The sequence below is a fragment of the Dermochelys coriacea genome, chromosome 3 (assembly GCF_009764565.3).
Source record: "Dermochelys coriacea isolate rDerCor1 chromosome 3, rDerCor1.pri.v4, whole genome shotgun sequence".
NCBI classification, from domain to species: Eukaryota; Metazoa; Chordata; order Testudines; family Dermochelyidae; genus Dermochelys; species Dermochelys coriacea.
Window position 1 is genome coordinate 207,806,244 of NC_050070.1, and position 19,325 is coordinate 207,825,568.

The 19,325-nt window shown below is 41.5% G+C and overlaps 1 protein-coding gene across 3 annotated transcripts in view; it reads left to right on the forward strand.

Moving 5' to 3' along the window:
* Window positions 1-19,325, forward strand: part of MAP4K3 (mitogen-activated protein kinase kinase kinase kinase 3) — a 147,428-nt gene that overhangs the window by 7,949 nt on the left and 120,154 nt on the right. For 2 of the 3 annotated variants that reach the window (XM_038397581.2, XM_038397582.2), the window contains exons 2-3: window positions 9,911-9,968; window positions 16,238-16,328. In XM_038397581.2, the coding sequence (XP_038253509.1) occupies window positions 9,911-9,968; window positions 16,238-16,328 (149 nt within the window). Of the gene's footprint in view, window positions 1-9,910; window positions 9,969-16,237; window positions 16,329-19,325 lie in introns of those variants that run through there. The other variant, XM_043512173.1, reaches the window with a different exon arrangement.

Consider the following 19,325-nt stretch of genomic DNA (forward strand, 5'->3'; position numbering starts at 1 on the left):
TAGGAGAAAAATTGGTAAAAACCAGGAACAAAAGGCGGGTGGGGGGAGAAAGGATGGATGCCCAATACTCATGGAGATATGGGGTGGAGGGGGAAGAGTGCCTGGTATCCATGCGGGGTGGGGATTACTCACTATGTAGTGTTTGAGGAAGCCTTTCACTGCCTGAAACAGTTGGTCAGTCTCAGCTGCCAGGACCCAACTCCCTGCCTTTCTTTCTTCCCCTGCTTGCAGAGGAAGTGAATGGAAGAGCCTGGATCAGGAGGGGAGTAGAAGTCTTTACCCCAGACAGAGTCCTTGTGGCACTCTGTACCTCAGTGCAGCAACTTGGAACCTACATATGCACCACTGTCATGTAATTAAGATCTGTTTTATACAAAGTATGCCACATAAGGAATCGGAATGTCATGATCTGCTGAAATCCACTGTTCTGTCAAAATATGTATATCGTTAGTGTGTATGAAGTTATGAGGCTTAGCTGTATGGTTGTTTCTCAAACTTGCAACATATTTCAGTGTCACCCACTGCCAGTTCTCCAGTGACAATAAAGGAGGTGATCCACTCCCAGGAGGGTATTAAGTGATCATTAATCAGTAGGGGAGTTGTAAACATGGGATTTACAATGCTCTAAGAGGGCTGCACAACCATCACTCAATAGGGGATTGCTTCACTCTGTGATTTAGCAAAGCCTGCCAGGACATGTCTGGGCTAGTGTTTTCCAGGCACATGGACTGAGGATATAAAATAGGGGACAGTGGTATCTAGGTTTTGCTTTTAGCCTCCCCCACCATGCTGAAATTAACAAGAACACTGCAAAGACAAAGAATTCGGGAGTCTGGTCCTAGGCTTAAAGGGGAAGCCTGTGTATTAAGAACTGTAACCTACCTGCAGCATCCAGTGGGGTGAGAGAAACTGCTTGATCCAAATGCTGCCTAGTCTAATTTTAGACTGTGTGCTTACCTTTTATTTTCTTTGGTAACTACCATTTATAATCACTTAAAATCTGTCTTTCTGTACTTAATAAATCTGTTTTATATTTTACCTAAACAGTGTGTTTTTGGTTGAAGTGCTTGGGAAATCTCAGCTAAGTTTACAAAGGTTAGTGCGTGTCCTCTCCACATCGAGAGAGGGGCAGACTGGATAATAAACTTATACTGGTCAGGCTTCTGATCAGGGCAAGACAATGTATTCTGGGGGTGCAAGGCTGGGGCCTTGAGAGATTTACTTATGCCTGTCTCTGTGTGATTTGGGAGTGGCTCAGGGATCATTCAAGCAATTTAGCTGGGTGTGGGACTCCACACACCGATGTGCTAAGTGATAAGAGCATCTGGAGGATTTTGCTGTTTCACACTAACAAAGCATTGTGAGAGATGGCCCAGGCTGGAGCGTTAAGGTGGCACAGCAGTACCCCAGTTCCATGTTATACCCCGGGGATCCTGTCACAGTGCCATCCTGGCCCGTCTGCTCTTTCAGTGCTGCCCCATCTGCTTCCTGTGTATAGGCCGTCTGACAGGGTAACAGAAGGGAAGCAGGTTTCAGAGTAGCAGCCGTGTTAGTCTGTATTCGCAAAAAGAAAAGAAGTACCTGTGGCACCTTAGAGACTAACAAATTTATTAGAGCATAAGCTTTCGTGAGCTACAGCTCACTTCATCGGATGCAGAAGGGAAGCAGACAGGGTTCTGTGCCCTAAGGCTGATCGCTGCAGCTATGCAGCACGGCTCCATCAACTCCCATTCTGAAGGGCTGGCCTCAGAAGTAGGCTCTGTTAAGCAGGGAGCCAGTACGCATAGGGTGCAGCCTTCTGCTCCCAACAGCCCTGTCGCTGCAGCAGTCAGGTGGTACTGGCTTCCGGGTTCAGGAGGGAAGTAATAGTCTGGTCCATGAGTACTAAAACCTTTTTCCAGACAGAGACCCCTGCTGGACCCTGCCAGCTTTTCAGCAAAGCCCCATCTTCGTCTCCTGGAAAAAATTTCTGGGTCCCAAAATTCACGTCAAAATCAGTAAGACGTGAATACTGGCTTTTTCAAAAAAAAACAGTGGGAATATTTCAGGGAAAATTGGTAAATACCAATAATGAAGAGCCTTAGCTATTTGCTCTGACTTCCATTTTAACCCTTCTAATTTCCCTCTTACGTATTGCCTGCTGTAATTTATGTTCTTGTGTATTAGTTTCACTAGGGTTAGATATTCAAACCTGAAGGATCTATTTGGCTTAATAATCTTTCAAGCTTTTTGTTTTGCCAAATGGGTTTACTTCTTGCCATACTGATTCCCTTTTTGTTCAAAAATGCCTGCTATGATTTCCTTAAGTAGCATAAATGCTACATTTTAAAGATTTCATTTTTACTCTTAACTTTAGAGTCTTTGACTAGCCTCATTTTATTGAAATATATACCCTTCTAAAATTTGGTGTCACTCTATCAGTTTTTGGTATCTTACTTCCTAGGATGTTGAATCTAATTATATTTTAGTCACTATTACTCAGTGGTTCAACTACTGTTTAAGACTGTAAAGAATAGCCTCTGCTCTTGTGCTCTAGAACTAGCTATTCCAAGAAGCACTGGCTTCAAGTGTTGAAACATTGCTTCTTTAAACTTTGTTTTATAGTGCCGTTTGACCAGTTTCTGTTGGTAGCTGAAGTCCGCTATTATTTTTTTCTTAGATTTTTTGCAATCTCTGATTTCTCTCAATATTGTGCATTCAATATCCTTTTTTTAATCTGGAGGCCGAAGTATAAGCCTACTAATTATATTAATATTAAATAAATATTATTACACGCACACGGTTTGGGCTTCATGTCCAGAAAGATTCAACTGTGTGGTCCTTTCCATTCAATTTTTACCTTGCTAAATCTTCTAAGTACAGTGCTGCTCCTCCACTTCATTTGCCTAGTCAGTCTTTCCTGTATAGTTTACAGCCGGGTATTCTAGTACCCCACTGATTTATTATTCTACTTTTTTTTTTTTCAATAATGCCTAGTATATTAAGATAGTCTTCCATTGAGAGGCATTCTTGTTTTTACTTTAAGCCTCTTGCATTTGTATAGAGACACTTATCGTTTTTGTTTCTGACCCAGGTACCTGTTCAATTTAACTTCTTATTCTGGAACCCTGCTGTTTTCAGAGGTATAAGTGACTATTTTCCAGGGCATGTGTACACTTCAGAAGTTATGTTAGGTTAACTTGCAGTCACCGCAGTAATTACTGTGACGGCTGATGTCCACGCTCCCCTCCTTCTGTCGTCAGGAGCACTTCCACCGACTGAAGGGGGGCAGTGTTGGGGGGCTGAGAGCCAGGGCTCTCAGCTCTGTGCAGCTCCCCACCAGCAACCCAACTGCTTTCTGGGCTTCTCACCTTCCTGCTCCACAAGGAGCAGGAGGCAGCTGCCTAGGCTTCTTGCCCCCCGTTCACTGCTGAGAGCTGGGGGCAGCCGCCTGGGCTTCTCACCTCTCTGAGTAGGGAGCTGTGGGGGCAGCTGGGCTCTAAGTGCCCAGCTTTCTTGTCAATTTCAGGGCTCCAGTCTGGAGCCCTGAAATTGACAAGACAGCCAACAGCCTGTGCTCCATAAATATAAAGGGAAGGGTAAACCCCTTTAAAATTCCTCCTGGCCAGAGGAAAAACGCTTTCACCTGTAAAGGGTTAAGAAGCTAGGGTAACCTCGCTGGCACCTGACCAAAATGACCAATGAGGAGACAAGATACTTTCAAAGCTGGAGGGGGGGAGAAACAAAGGTTCTCTCTGTCTGTCTTTTTTTTTTTTTGCTGGGAATAGAAAAGGAATGGAGTCTTAGAACTTAGTAAGTAATCTAGCTAGATATACATTAGATTCTTTTTTTCCTTTAAATGGCTGATAAAATAAGCTGTGTTGAATGGAATGTATATTCCTGTTTGTGTCTTTTTTATTACTTAAGGTTTTGCCCAGGAGGATTCTCTGTTTTGAATCTGATTACCCTGTAAGGTATTTACCAGCCTGATTTTTACAGAGGTGATCCTTTTTCTTCTATTAAAATTCTTCTTTTAAGAACCAGATTACTTTTTCATTGTTAAGATCCAAGGGTTTGGGTCTGTGTTCACCTATGCAAATTGGTGAGGATTTTTATCAAGCCTTCCCCAGGAAAGGGGGTGTAGGATTTGGGAGGATTTTGGGGGGAAAGACGTTTCCAAGCAGGCTCTTTTCCCTGTTATATATTTGTTATACGCTTGGTGGTGGCAGCATAAAAGTCCAAGGGCAAAAGGGTAAAATAGTTTGTACCTTGGGGAAGTTTTAATCTAAGCTGGTAAAAATAAGCTTAGGGGGTTTTTCATGCAGATCCCCACATCTGTACCCTAGAGGTCAGAGTGGGGAAGGAACCTTGACACTATAAGGAAGTATGTATCGCCATAACTACACTGACAAAAGCCCCATGCCTCTCGTGGAGGTGGAGTTATGTCGGTGTAGTAGGGCACTCACATCGGTGGGACAAGGCTGTAGTGTATACACTGACATAATTAGGTTGATGTAAGCTGCCCTATGTTGACCTAACTGTAGTATAGCCCAGTTGATGAAGTAATGTGTCTCAAAGGTTACTTAGGATATGTCTACACTGTAGAGACTATAGTGTAGACACAGCCTACATCAATGGAAGGGGTTTTTCTGTTGGTGTAGGAACGCCACTGCCTTGAACGATGGCAGCTACGTTGACGGAAGCATTCTTCTGTCAACATAGCTGTCTCTGCACTAGGGGAGTAAGTTGGCACAGCTATGTTGGTTGGGTGTGTTTTTCACTCCCCTGACTGAAGTAGCTCTGATGACCTAACTTTTCACTAGTTAAAGTTTCACTTGTAGACCAGGCCTTAAAATGCTGAGAAACTTTCTCAGATGTGAAGGTTTAGTCTATAGCAGTGTTGATCTCTTAGACTGAATTAATATAGGTATTTTTGCTATGGTTTTGGAACCTATCAAAATTGCCAGCATGACTGCATGCGGATACTGCATTTGGTAGAAAGCCATATAGGGCTGCATAAACCAAAGCCAACATCTTTAATTCCATCTGGAAAAAAGATAGCAGTCAACACAGATCATGGAAAATAACTGTAATATACTCATGGTGAGATGAATCAACAAATGGACAGATGACTTCTGCATCAGTTTGATTTTTCTGGAAGGATTTAAGATGCAGCTTTGTGTGGAGCACATCACCATAAATCAGTGGTTCTCAGACTGAGTGTCAGGACCGCAAAGTGGGTTGCAACCCCCTTTGAATGGGGTCACCAGGGCTGGCTTAGACTTGCTGGTGCCCGGGGCTGAAGCCCAAGCCCCACTACCCTGGGCCAAAGCCCAAGGGCTTCAGCCCTGGGTGGCAGGACTCTGGTTGCAGGCCCCCCAACTGGGGCTGAAGCCCTTGAGCTTCAGCTTTGGCACCCTGCCCAGAATGGTGGGGCTCAGGCTGTGGTTATACCACTCAGGGCAATGGGGCTTGGGCAGGCTCAGGCTTCGGTCCCCCCTTCTGGGGTCGTGAAGTAATTTTTGTTGTCGGAAGGGGGTTGTGACGCAATGAAGTTTGCGAACCCCTGCCATAATCTAATCTTGAGTTTAGAAAGGCATGAGCAACAGTAGCGAAATCTGCATTTGAAAGAAGCAGTTTCAAGCTCCCACCCATATATAACTGGGGGGCACGGACACCACTCTTGGCCATTGTTATTTCTTGATCATCAGAAGTAACTGGGAGTCTGTTTGACTGCAAGTGCAAACAGAAGATGAACGCAGACCTTCCTTTGTAGAGTCTACATATTTCCTGGTTGCTTTTTTAACCAACAAGTATTTGTCTTATCCTGGTTGACCTTCAGCCATCTATCCCTTATGCAACTTTTGGTCTCAGCCAAACACAAAGGGCTCATTTACACTTACAGTGCTCCAGCGGCTTAGTGTAGACGCCACCTATGCCAATGGGAGAGCTTCTCCCAGGGTTAAGTAAAGTCATTGACTGATTTTTTTTTTTTTTTTTTTTGCCTGTGGCTTGGTCTATACTACAACCTTATGTCAGTATAACTACATTGTTCCGGGTGTGGAAAATTCAGACGTCTGGCAGAGGCTGCTGTTGGAAGACAGGATACTGGGCAAGATGGACCATTGGTCTGAGCCGTTTTTATGTCCTTACAATTGCTAAAACTCAAGTAGAAAAGACAGCCTTTGTTCTGTCATCCTGTCCATCCAGAGGCAGACAGTTTTGATCTATTTCACATATTTTGTAGCAGTGCCAAAAAAGTACTGCTATACAAAGGAACAATGAGAAGTTTAAAGTCAAGTAATATTGGAAACTGCTCAGGGTAGAAAACCAAAGATTGAAATCTGAGATTGTTTTTCCCACTGCTTTGCAGAATTTATTTCTAGGCTTGGCAGGTTGCCAGGCTCTTGTTTCACACATTGATTAACATCTTGCTGTTTTCTCAACTCCAGTTCAAACATGAGTTTACAATCTCATCTCTCACACCACTACAGTTAGAAGGAGAGGCTTTATACCATTCGATAGATAGAATTTCATGCTTTCACAAGTATAATGATGGAGATAGCAGCTCAGCCACTATAGCTGTAGAAGCCCTCTACGCCAACATTCCACACAAAGATGGACTACAAGCCATCAGGAACAGTATCCCCGATAATGTCATGGCTAACCTGGTGGCTGAACTTTGTGACTTTGTCCTGACCCATAACTATTTCACATTTGGGGACAATGTATACCTTCAAATCAGCGGCACTGCGATGGGTACCCACATGGCCCCACAGTATGCCAACATTTTTATGGCTGACTTAGAACAACGCTTCCTCAGCTCTCGTCCCCTAATGCCCCTACTCTAGGTGCGCTACATTGATGACATCTTCATCATCTGGACCCATGGAAAAGAAGCCCTAGAGGAATTCCACCAGGATTTCAACAATTTCCATCCCACCATCAACCTCAGCCTAAACCAGTCCACACAAGAGATCCACTTCCTGGACACTATGGTGCTAATAAGCGATGGTCACATAAACACCACCCTATATCGGAAACCTAATGACCACTGTTCCTACCTACATGCCTCTAGCTTTCATCCAGATCACACCACACGATCCATTGTCTACAGCCAAGCTCTACGATACAACCGCATTTGCTCCAACCCCTCAGACAGAGACAAACACCTACAAGATCTCTCTCATGCATTCCTACAACTACAATACCCACCTGCTGAAGTGAAGAAATAGATTGACAGAGCCAGAAGAGTACCCAGAAGTCACCTCCTACAGGACAGGCCCAACAAAGAAAATAACAGAACGCCACTAGCCATCACCTTCAACCCCCAACTAAAACCTCTCCAACGCATCAAGGATCTACAACCTATCCTGAAGGACGACCCATCACTCTCACAGATCTTGGGAGACAGGCCAGTCCTTGCTTACAGACAGCCCCCCAACCTGAAGCAAATACTCACCAGCAACCACACACCACACAACAGAACCACTAACCCAGGAACCTATCCTTGTAACAAAGCCCATTGCCAACTCTGTCCACATATCTATTCAGGGGACACCATCATAGGGCCTAATCACGTCAGCCACACTATCAGAGGCTCGTTCACCTGCACATCTACCAATGTGATATATGCCATCATGTGCCAGCAATGCCCCTCTGCCATGTACATTGGTCAAACTGGACAGTCTCTACGTAAAAGAATAAATGGACACAAATCAGACGTTAAGAATTATAATATTCAAAAACTAGTTGGAGAACACTTCAGTCTCTCCGGTCACTCGATTACAGACCTGAATGGCTATTCTTCAACAAAAAAACTTCAAAACCAGACTCCAACAAGAGACTGCTGAATTGGAATTAATTTGCAAACTGAATGCAATTAACTTAGGCTTGAAGAGAGACTGGGAGTGGATGGATCGTTACACAAAGTAAAACTATTTCCCCATGTTATTTCTCCCCCCCACCCCACTGTTCCTCAGACGTTCTTGTTAACTGCTGGAAATGGCCCACCTGCTTGTCACCATGAAAGGTTTTCCTCCCCCCCCCCCCCCCCCCCCCCCCCCCCCCCCCCCCCCCCCCCGCTGGTGATGGCTCATCTTAAGTGATCACGCTCCTTACAGTGTGTATGATAAAACCCATTGTTTCATGTTTTCTGTGTGTGTGTATATAAATCTCCCCACTGTATTTTCCACTGAATGCATCTGATGAAGTGAGCTGTAGCTCACGAAAGCTTATGCTCAAATAAATTTGTTTTTGCGAATACAGACTAACATGGCTGCTACTCTGAAACCAGTTTTTTAAAATCTTCAAAGTCCCATTTTCAAACATGATCTAGGACATAAGTTTTTTATTGTAAATCAGTGGGACTTAAGTTTCTAAGGGCCAGATTTTTAAAGATCCCTAGGAGCCTAAAGATACAGATAGATGTCTAGAAACTTTTAAAAATCCAACTCATTGATGTCTTGTTCTTTAGCCACCTTAATACCTTTGTAAAGCTGGCCTTAAAATTTTCAAGTCACTTATCTAACATCATGTTGTAATTGAAAGGGTGGAAAAGTGAACTGATAATCTAAATGTCATTTGAAGGTGTATTATATTATGACTTGCCAGGGCTGGAAACACACTGGTGGACTTATACAAAATATTTTTAAGGACCAGTAAAGTCTTCCAAACAGTGGTCCTAGTTGATTCAGAAGGGGGGGAGGGGGAGGCTGTTTACCATATTTGGGTTTCTTTTTAGTGTCTTAAAATTTAGCTTCAATTAATTGTTTACTCTAACATAAGGTACATTTTTGCATAACAGCACCGCAATGTATAATGTAATTCTGATGCTGAGCAATTGCCATGTAAGTTTTCTAGGATGATGCTCAAAATCAAGTTGCTACATACATATATTGGGCTGGGACAGTAGGAGGGCTGTTTTCTTACTGTCTTCTAACTCTTTAGCTGATTTTAATAGCTTCACAGGCAGAAGATACTGTGAGTAGGTGGGGGTAGGGAACTAAGGGTATGTAGTAGAATACAGAGCACGAAAATGTTTGAAGCACTGTCTTGAAAGCAACAAGATTCAAGAGCCTTAGATGGAAGCTGCTTCTCATCAAGGCAGTGTGCTTACTACTGCATACCTCCTGATTCCCCAGTTTGGGAGCCATGTAGGCTGAAACTATTTTGTAAGCAACCTGTCCCAATTCCCAGTATGTCACAAATTTATAGAGCATCAATGCAGCATAATTTATAGCTCTTGCTGCATAATTTGTCTGATGTGCCAAAGTGCACACTTTATTCCAAATTAACTTTTAGTGTCCTTGCAAGATAGTTTGCTTTGTAATTAGAAAATAAATTTACCATGAAAGTCTTGAGAGAAATGTCCATATAAAACTCATTAAAGATTTTCAGGTTGTGATTGCAAAATTCAGTCTTGTGAGTATGGTTAAGAATTAATGCATAGTTCACCATTTTGTTTGAAAAGATGGTAGGGCAAGAAGGGAGAAAAAAGGCTGAATTTATAAAATTTGGATTATGGTGTGTGGCTTCTTGAAGCCAGCTACTTCTCAACGACGTTTGGCTTATTGTCATCAGTCAGTCATGTGGATTGTACTTCAAAAGAAGTTCTAAATAATGTAGTAGTGCTAACTGCACAGCAATGTTTATTTAGCTAATCAAAATATATGATTTATGGCCAGTTACGTTTAATTACAGTAACACATTTAACTGAAAAAAAACCCCTAACCTTAAACTAATCGTAAATCTGATGTAACAAATAAATCTGCAAAATGTTTTAATTTAGCCCAGACTTGTAAAACACTGCATTTCTTTAAAAAAAATTAATACTTAGTTTATGTAGTGAGTTTTTAATTGCTCTGGCATGAACTCTTCACATTACTGAAGAATATAAAATTAAGATATACTTTTCTCTTTTCTTTTATAGGCTCGGAATGTTAACACGGGTGAGCTAGCAGCAATTAAAGTAATAAAACTAGAACCAGGTAAGTGTCCTCTCGTGCTGAAGCTTACTACTTTTACAGACTTCAAAAATTTTTCATGTTTTAATTGTGCTCGTTTTTGTTTGCTCTTATTTTACAAAATTAATGTTTAAAAAAAATGACCAAGAAAGATAGGGATAATTTTTGGTCCCCTCACCGCCAAATTTCCTGCTATGCATCCCCTCTTTCACTGACATACATTTTTAAGGATGGAAGGATGAACATAAAGAAATGTGCCCCCAAAAAAAAAGTTTAGGATTACTTTTAATATTTTTATTGTTTTGCATTGCTAACTCTAGCTGTGGTACTCCTGTCTTACATCTGTCTCTGCATATCATGCTGCAGAGGGTGAATAGTATTTTGCGTTAGATATAACCGATAAATATAAGAACAGCATTCTCAAATATTCCCACCATGCAGTATTGGGAAGATAGGGGTGGCAGAGTGGAATCAGGGCACCCTCTTAAAGAAAATCAAAAGTGTCCAAGAATTATGTTTTTTAAACATACAATCTTTTTAGAATGAGCAGCAGACTGGACAAAGTCTATACTGTGGGTACGTCTATGCTGCATTCAAAGGTATGATTTGCACCTTGGATAGGCATATCTGTGCTATGTTTAATCTGACATGCTAACAATAGTAGCAAAGACACAGTGGCATGGTCTTCAGCATGGGCTCTACAAACCTGCCCAGTCCCTCTGGGTACATACACACGTTCCTAGTCTGTGTTGCCATGTCTTCACTGCTGTTTTTAGTGTGCTAGCTAGATTAAAGGTGTCTGAGCTGCAAATCACACCTTCAGTTGTAGTGTAGACGCAGGTGCTAGCTTCCAACTTTCCCTAGGGATGCTTAATCCCTGCTCTGTCCCAGGCTCCGCCTCTACTCTATCTCTTCCCCCAAGGCCCTGCCCCCACTCCGCTCCCGCCCCACCTCTTCCCACCCAGTTCCATCCCCTCCTCTCCCCCGAGTTTGCCCTGTCCCCGCTCCTCCCCTTCTCTCCGAGCACCACCTGCACGCTGTGGAACAGCTGGGAGTGAGCTGGGGGAGTTGATCTGCGGGGCTGCCAGCAGGCAGGAGGTGCTGGAGGGGTGGGCGGGGAGTTTGGCTGCCAGTGGGTGCTAAGCACCCACTAATTTTTTTTCGTGGGTGCTCCAGCCCTGGAGCACCCACAGAGTTGGCACCTATGAGTGTAGGTATAGTCTAAGAAAGTGTACTAGAAATAAGCAAACAATGGGTGTGAAACATTTAAAAAGAAACTTTTTAAAGCTTCAGTTTAGTGTAAGGTGTATATTTTTTCCAAAATCACGAAGTATTAGATATTAACACTATTCAGTTAATGCTTTATCAGTCTGTATGAAATGAAAACTATGCAGGGTAGCAGAAATGAAGACAGTGAGACAAAAGAGAGTGAGCGAAGGTGTTTCTTTCTAATCAAGAAAGATAGGAGGAGTAATAGATGAGCTGGAAGGGTCCAGGACTTCAGCATATTCCATGAATAACTCATGTAACATGTAAAAACTCAGCAAAACTCAAACTTCTGAAAACCAGGAAATTCGGAGTTAAGGTTCACACCAATGCAATACTAAGGGCTTGTCTACACTTATATTTTATAGTGCTCTAACTTGCTGGCTCAGGGGGGTGAAAAATGACCCCCTGGAGCGCAGCAAGTCTGAGCACTTCAAAGTGCTGCTACAGAGACATTCCTGTGGCAGGGCTGTGAAGTTTCCAGTATAGACATACTCTAATTCTGTCTCCCAGAGCTGGGACTAGCCACTGGAAATTATCCACATGCATTCCACTGCATTCCTTGTGTTAGGTGTCAGTGTACTGAATGGTGGAGGCATTAGTTGGAACAGCTTGGTAGAGGTGTGATTGTCATGTAAGAAGATCTAGGTCAGAGGCCCTCCCCCCAATGTGTGTGATCAGAGGAAAGAGGTTCATATGTACCTTGAGGGATCTACTGTTCAGCATTCCAGCACTGAATTGTGCAGGTTGTCAGTAGGGGGCACAGGGGTCTTCTTGCCATGCAGATTATCAGCAGTGTGGTGGATACAAGAGCAGTTGGTGAGTTTAATGATGGGTAAGTGAAAGTGTAGTGTAAAATGGAATATTTTCCATAATCCCTTCACTATAGCCCCAAACCCCTCGTCCCTATTCAGTCCTACTGCTTCACCCCCAATTGCTGTTCTGTTCAAGCCAACCTTTCACATGTGATTCCCCCCCCCCGAATTACTTTGATTAAATTAAATTAAATTCTCCTTACATAAAATAAACTCAGTCTTCCCCCTGAAAGCTTTGAACAAGATGTCTACAAACTTCTTCCAGATTTCTTCCCCAGGTGGGTTTTGAACTGACACTGGTGGGGTTCAAAGGACTACTGCTTATCCCATTGAGCTACCCAGCTGTAGCAAAACTTAAAGGACTACAAATCCTTTTGGCTTTTCTGACCTCTATGCTCAGTGTAATCCATTGAGTTTGTGTGCTAAACTCTTCGGAGAATATTTTACTGAATTTTGCTCCCCCAAAGGAGTAGTGGATGCCAAGAGCTAGTTGGGGCTAACTCTCAAGCAGTTGAGACCCCTGTGCCAGGATCAAAGCTATGATTTGATCCCCTCAAAAAATTCAGGAAAATGTCAACCTTAAGAAAGCTTTCCACCCCTGTTTAAAAGCTGTATCTCAGGAACCTCTTGGTTAAAATAACCCCAAATTTGATTCACTCACGCTAGCCAGAGAGCCCTTATGAGGAGGGATCCTAGTTTTCCATGATTAAAAAAACCCAAAATTCTCCAGTAAAAGCATAAAAATATATGTTTCACCATGCTTAAATGAAATGCTGAACTTTACTTTCCCTAGCCACAATATATATAATCAGTTTACCACAATGTTTTATTGATATATTTACAATTTTTAAACAAGTTTGAAGCCTACCAGTGCCATCAATCATTATAAAAAAATTAATAGAATTGCTCTCTGGCTACCCAGCTCTGAAGACAGTGCCGCCACCAGCGGCAGTGGAGAAGTAAGGGTGATAATACCATACCATGCCACCCTTACTTCTGTGCTTGCTGGTGGTGGCACTGTCTTCAGAGTTGGGTGCCCAGCTAGCAGCTGCCGTTCTCCACTCTGCCTTCGGAGCTGGGCGGCCAGAGAGTGGTGGCTGCTGGTCAAGCATCCAGCTCTGAAGGCAGTGCTGCCGCCAGCAGCTTCTCACACACCCTTCTTCCCCCCCCACCCCCGAATACGTAGTGAGGGGGTGTGCTCACCAGTTTGAGAATCTTTGGAACAAGTGACACTGGCACTTTCAGTAAAATTTAGTTAATATTTTTATTTTTTCACAAAATGTAAAGTAAAGGTTCTCTGTAAAAATGCAAATTCCATGTTTTTCTGTGTTTTTTCCATGGCAAACGGATTGATAGGATCTCTGCTCACGAGGCATACCAAATTTCAAGTCAGTCTGAGTAACCATGCAGATTTTAGAGCACTTTAGAAAAGTTCAGCTTTTTAATAGAAAGCTAAAGTAGACCTGGTGGGCCACTATAATAGAGCTATGTATTAATTGTGTATGTGATTTGGATTCTACAAGGTATATCTCATTTACATATCATAAAGTGTTTTAGGGCTGAGGACTGATCTGATTAGACTTGTTGAGCATAACAAATGCTGTAAGTGGTACGTTTAGTTTATTATTTTTTAGCTGTTGTGCTGTTTCACTTTAAGGTCCATGTTGGAAGAGAGAATCTTTTAATATTTTAACTGATTATATTTGTAATTGGATATGTCTTGTGTATGTGTATTGCATATACACATCTTATCCTAAATGGTACAAATCAGTTTAATAGTAGGATAGTCCTAAACAAGACATGTTTGTGAAACTGGAACTATTCTTAGGACATCTTACACAGTAATATAAAGAGGGGACCACCACCACAGTAGCTGGCCTTATGTGATTTATATTGGGTTAATCTTCTGAGTAAGAGGAATAGAAACACTATGCTCCCCCTGGAGCTATAGAGTAGACAAAGTCATAGGCAGTTAGTTACATTACCTGATTTCTCAGCTTTTAGTAGGTGGAAAAGATGTCTTGCAACTCTTTCTAAATATGGCCAAGCTTATACTCAAATATAATATTTCTGGGGTGCAAATTCCAGTCTGCCTTCATTGTCTATGAACTTGACCTTCAGGACAGTGTTCTGGATTAATGTAAATTGTATGATGGCCCTGAAATGGAGAGACTCTATTAAAATTGTAATTTTCTTTTATGCCACGCAGGCCTAAATTGTGACTAGCAGTTTGTTCTTCAGTGTGGGTTTTTGGCAACTGATAGGTAGGGTGTTGCATAGCTGTGATAAGTCCCAGCTGGCCTCCCTCCCTTATAGAAGCAGCTATCCAGGGCTTCTGAGTGAGTGACTTTTTGTCCCAAGTAGCAAAAGCCTGGTTCGTGGGGGCAAGGTCCAGATTTCAGAGCGATCATCTGCTAGTTGCAGACTGGGTGTGGGGAGGAGAATAATTTCTAGCTGTTTATGCTATCTGGGAGCAGAAACAGTATCATGTGACTTAGGTGATCAGTTATACGCTATGAATAACACAGCTGAACTTGAGCAGTTAATTTGCAGCCTGTAGATTGAAACTTGCTTTCAATACACAAAATAAATGAACAGTTTTACAAGTCTGATGATGATTGTTTGCAAGCAATTTGGAAATTTAAAGGGCTAAATTTGCAACATGTGATCTTCACAAGGAATAATTTAGTCTACTCTGTTGGAAGTTCTTTAGCACTATAAGTTTAGTGTATGTCCTCAACTTCTGGACAATGGTCTCTTGTAAAATCTGGCTTACGGTTTAACAGCATTATCATTCAGTTATGCTAAAATGAGGTACAATATAATACGTAACACAGTCCATTGACCAGAGATTTCTGCAATAACTGGTCATAATAGGATACCTTTGAATTTTCTTAATTTTTTTTTTCAGTCAGTCTCTTTACATTCTTCTAAAAATATTATCTTTTTTTTTTAAAGAAGAAAATTCTTCATAGAGATAAATGTTGGAGTTCCTAGTCTATCAGACACATTTTTATTTTACCAAGTTCTTAAAGCTATTTTAAACTAAGGATAATCTGGGGACTCCTTTAAAATCTATTTTCTAATAGATAGTAAATAACTCCTATAAAACTAGCTTTTCCAAAATACATATGGATACTAATTTGTCCGAATGAGCTGAAGAATCAGCACAAAGCTATGTTTGAAATTTTGACTTGCAAAATAGTATCTGGGGGAAAAAAACTTTTTAAAAGTTTAAATTAATTCCTGTCCCATTGCAAACTCCCCCAAAAAACCAACATTGGCAGAACACTTTATTCCTATAGTTTGACCAAGTTTTTATAGCTATGTAAACCTGATAATTGGAGTCTGTAATGGAAAGATTGGCCCAACCTAGGCACCAGATAGCAAGGCTCAGATAAATGGCAAATCAACAACTTTGGAGAAATGCCTGAAAATACAACTTAGCACTTTCTGTATAGTTGTATGCTCATTAAGTTTGTTTCAAGGTAAACATGACATGATTTCTCTGTAGGAAGATAATCCAAGATGGATTTAGATGGTGGTTAGAGGTAACAAGTTTTGCCATATTTCAAGAATATAGATTATTTATAGTACATCTGGAGACCCATACAGCAAGGTGCCAGGGAAAAGAATTAAGTGAGGAACTTTCTTATGTACAGCAATTCCTGCCAAGGAGAACAGAGACTCTTGAGCAAACAACCAGGAAGCTGTTCGCTTTTAGGAATGGCTATAAACGGGAACATTGTTGTTAACATACAAAATTACTATAACCTTCATATATAATGTAAACTTGCTTGGACTCTACTAGCAGAGCTTCCCACAAGAAAATCTACACAGGTATAAGAGTAAATTATTTTTTAAAATCATTTTCTACCCTTTAAATAAAGAGTAATTGAATTTTAAAAAGGGGTTGAGAAGAGCTGTGGCTACTGTCCTAAGAGGTGTCAAGTAGTGGACTAGGGCTCCATCCTGACATAGCCGTCCTCTGATTTTAAGAATATAGTTACCTATTATTCCCTTAGTCTTTTGGAACTTGTGTGCCTTACAAAGTTCTGTATTATAGAAATGTACATGAATATAAAATGAAGTTAATTACAAAGTCTGATAATGACCAAAGCTCTTCAATTTAAAAAAAAATGTTGAACGCCAAACTGCGAGGGATGGACATTTAAATACAACGACAAAAATATCAATTGTTTTCTTCTTCAGGGGAAGATTTTGCTGTTGTGCAGCAGGAAATCATTATGATGAAAGACTGTAAGCATCCAAACATTGTTGCTTATTTTGGCAGCTATCTCAGGTACAGTTTTTGTTTCTTTTGCTCATTTCAAAAATGCTGTAGCATGACCTCTCTGAAAAGGAATGATCCATAGCAAAACTTAGCAAAACATAATTTATTAACCACTGTTACACTGCCATATTTTCTGTATTTCCTTTACCAACAGTACTAATTGCTAAGCTGTTTCTCTATAAATAGACTGTTTCTACTGACTGGATCCTTCAGGGACATCACAGTTCAGTGTAGGTGACATTTAATCACCTCCTTGGTCATGAATTGAGATTTCACAAACTCTGTGAAGCACTGAATGAACTCGGCAGGACGAATATGCCAAATGTAAAGAAAACTGTGCACACAAGTGTCTTTAATTAGGTTATGCTAGAATAGATTTTTCTCTTATTATAGTAGCAATCTTTAACATCTATCTTTTAGTTTGCATCAGGTTACATCTGCAAATGATGTTTTCGTGGAGTAAACTAGACTTTGCACCAAAAAAACCTTGGCTATTAGAAGATTGGAAATTATGAGGCAAAACTGAGGAGGCAAAACTGATTCTCTTGCATTTGGAACAGTAGTTCTAAAATAAGTATTAATCAAGGACGTTATATTGTGGTACATAGGAAAACTGAAACTCTTAACATTTCTAAAGGCCACTAATGTTTGTGGTTTGGGGTTCCCTTTGAAATCTGAAGGTGATGTGTATTTCAGTTCTGTATTTTATTTTCATCTGTCTTTTGATAGCACAATTTTTGGCATATTAGGAGGTCTTGATGCTGTCACTTGTTAAGAATTTGTAGTCAATTGCTTGACCACACTTTGGTTCATTATGAAGTATATTCAGGTGATCAGCCTGTAGCAGTCAGGATTATTACTATAAGCCATTAATAATGTAGTGCAGGAAAAAGGTTCAATATGATACCAGTCTCCAGAAAGCTGCATTATGCAGCATTGTTACATTCACCATATGCAGGTGTGCTCCCAAAGTTACACATCTCAGCTGTTAGTATTTATAAGATTTTATAAATTGCACATCTCTTTACATGTCATTAAAATCCAACCCATCAGATTATAAGAATTCCTGAAATTATTGCTCTGTTCCTTCCCTTATCTTTGTTTTGGATACTAGCATTGGCCTGTGAGAATAACTCCCTACCTATTGCTGTAATAAAGTAATCATATGTCCTGGTCCTGACAGCTTTCCTATCTACTTAAGCCAAAGTTTGCTTCTGCTAATGCAAGGTGTTATGGGATACTTAGCATAAGTGAATAGGGTTATAATAAAGATATAAGGTAAATTGAGGCTATAATATAGCTGTAACTGCTATAATATTTGTGCTTATTGCTATTTATGCTTAATGCATATTAATATACAGAGTGTGGATAATACAGATTAATAGGATGTAGGCACTAGTCAGCATATATTGATCAACATATTCAATAGGTGTCTCATCTTCCCCTGCTTTTGTTTCTTTTGAGTAGTTTCTTGAGTGAGAGATTGCGGCCCAATGATTGAGTAATTATGTATACAAAGTGAAATAGCTCCAACAGGAAACAGTGAGAGAGAGTGTGACTATAACCAGGGTGGCTGGGCACTCAGCTGGGTCATGGGAGACAGATTCAAGTCCCTGTTCCTAATTGGGCAGGGCAGGAACTTGAACCTGTCTCCCACATTACAGATAAATGCACTGGGCTGTTGGCTATTCTGAAGTAAGTGTGTGTGTGTGTGTGTGTGTGTGTCTTTCTTTTCTCTTTCTCATGGTTTTTCACAATTTTTTTTTGAAAGATCTGTTTTTTGTTCTGATGCAAAACAAAAACAAATGTTGAAACTTTAAAATGTATCACAAAACAGAATTTTTCTTTTCCAGCCAGCTCTGGTTTATGGTCCTCTCTCCGCTTAAATTTATTCAGGCCTGCATTTGAATGCAGTATTTTAATCTTCAGTTATGGAAATGCACTTAGACTGCAGGCACACCTCTTTGTGGCTGGACATGGCGTAGCAACTCATTCATCAACTAGTATCCCCTACGGACACCTGCTCCAGCCCTGCAGTTGTGCCTGCTCTTATGACTTGGCTCTTCAGCTAAGTCACTGTAAAGTCCCTCTCCTTCCAGGGTGACAGTGTCCCACTTGACACTAGTCAGCAATATGGTGTGCTCCTCTTCCATTCCACTCTTCTGCCGAGTAGTGGCCCCATGACTTCTCCCTGCAGTCTCTTCACTGCAATCAAAAGCACAACAAGTCGCACCAAAAGAAGTTTTTGCCTCTTCCCTGTGCTTGATCATTTAATCCATCCTGAGGCCTCCCCAGCTGTCTGTTCTGCAGAAGGCTGTCAGAGGTTACCTCCTTGGAGTCTTGCCCCAATCTGGATCCTCCACTCCAGGGTGTTGCCTCCCCCACACGAAGGCCATCTGCCTGTCAGTTGGCCTTTTCTGGGGCCCAGTTCAGGAGTCTCCTTCATCTCTGCTGCTGTCTCCCATCAGGGTATAAACGCGCTCCTCTCCTCTTTACTGCCCAGAGATTGAGACACCCAGCTTCCTTCTGATTTGGAATTCCTCTCTTTATAGGCCTGGTCTGCACTAGGAAATAAGGTCAGTATAACTAAATTGCTAAAATCCACACTACTGAGCGACGCAGTTAAACCAACCTAACCTCCAATGTAGACAGCGCTAGATCGACTCTAAAATTCTCCCGTTGACCTAGCTACTGCCTCTCAGGAGATGGATTACCTACGTTGGCAGGAGAAGCCCCCCCCGTCGGCGTAGCTAGTGTCTTCACTACTGTGGCATAGGTGCAGTGGTGCCATTGCAGCATTTTAAGGGTAGACAAGCCCATAGAAACAAACCAGCTCCTACTCCAGCTAAGACTCCTCTTTAATTGGACCTGGCCCACCCTCCAGATGCAACCAGATGCGGTGATTGGCCTCTTACATTCATATTAACCTTTTTACCACCTGTGCGGGCGTGGCCGCATCATTGTTTTTTTTTCTCTGAACAAGACTTTTGAAGTAACTTTTTTCTT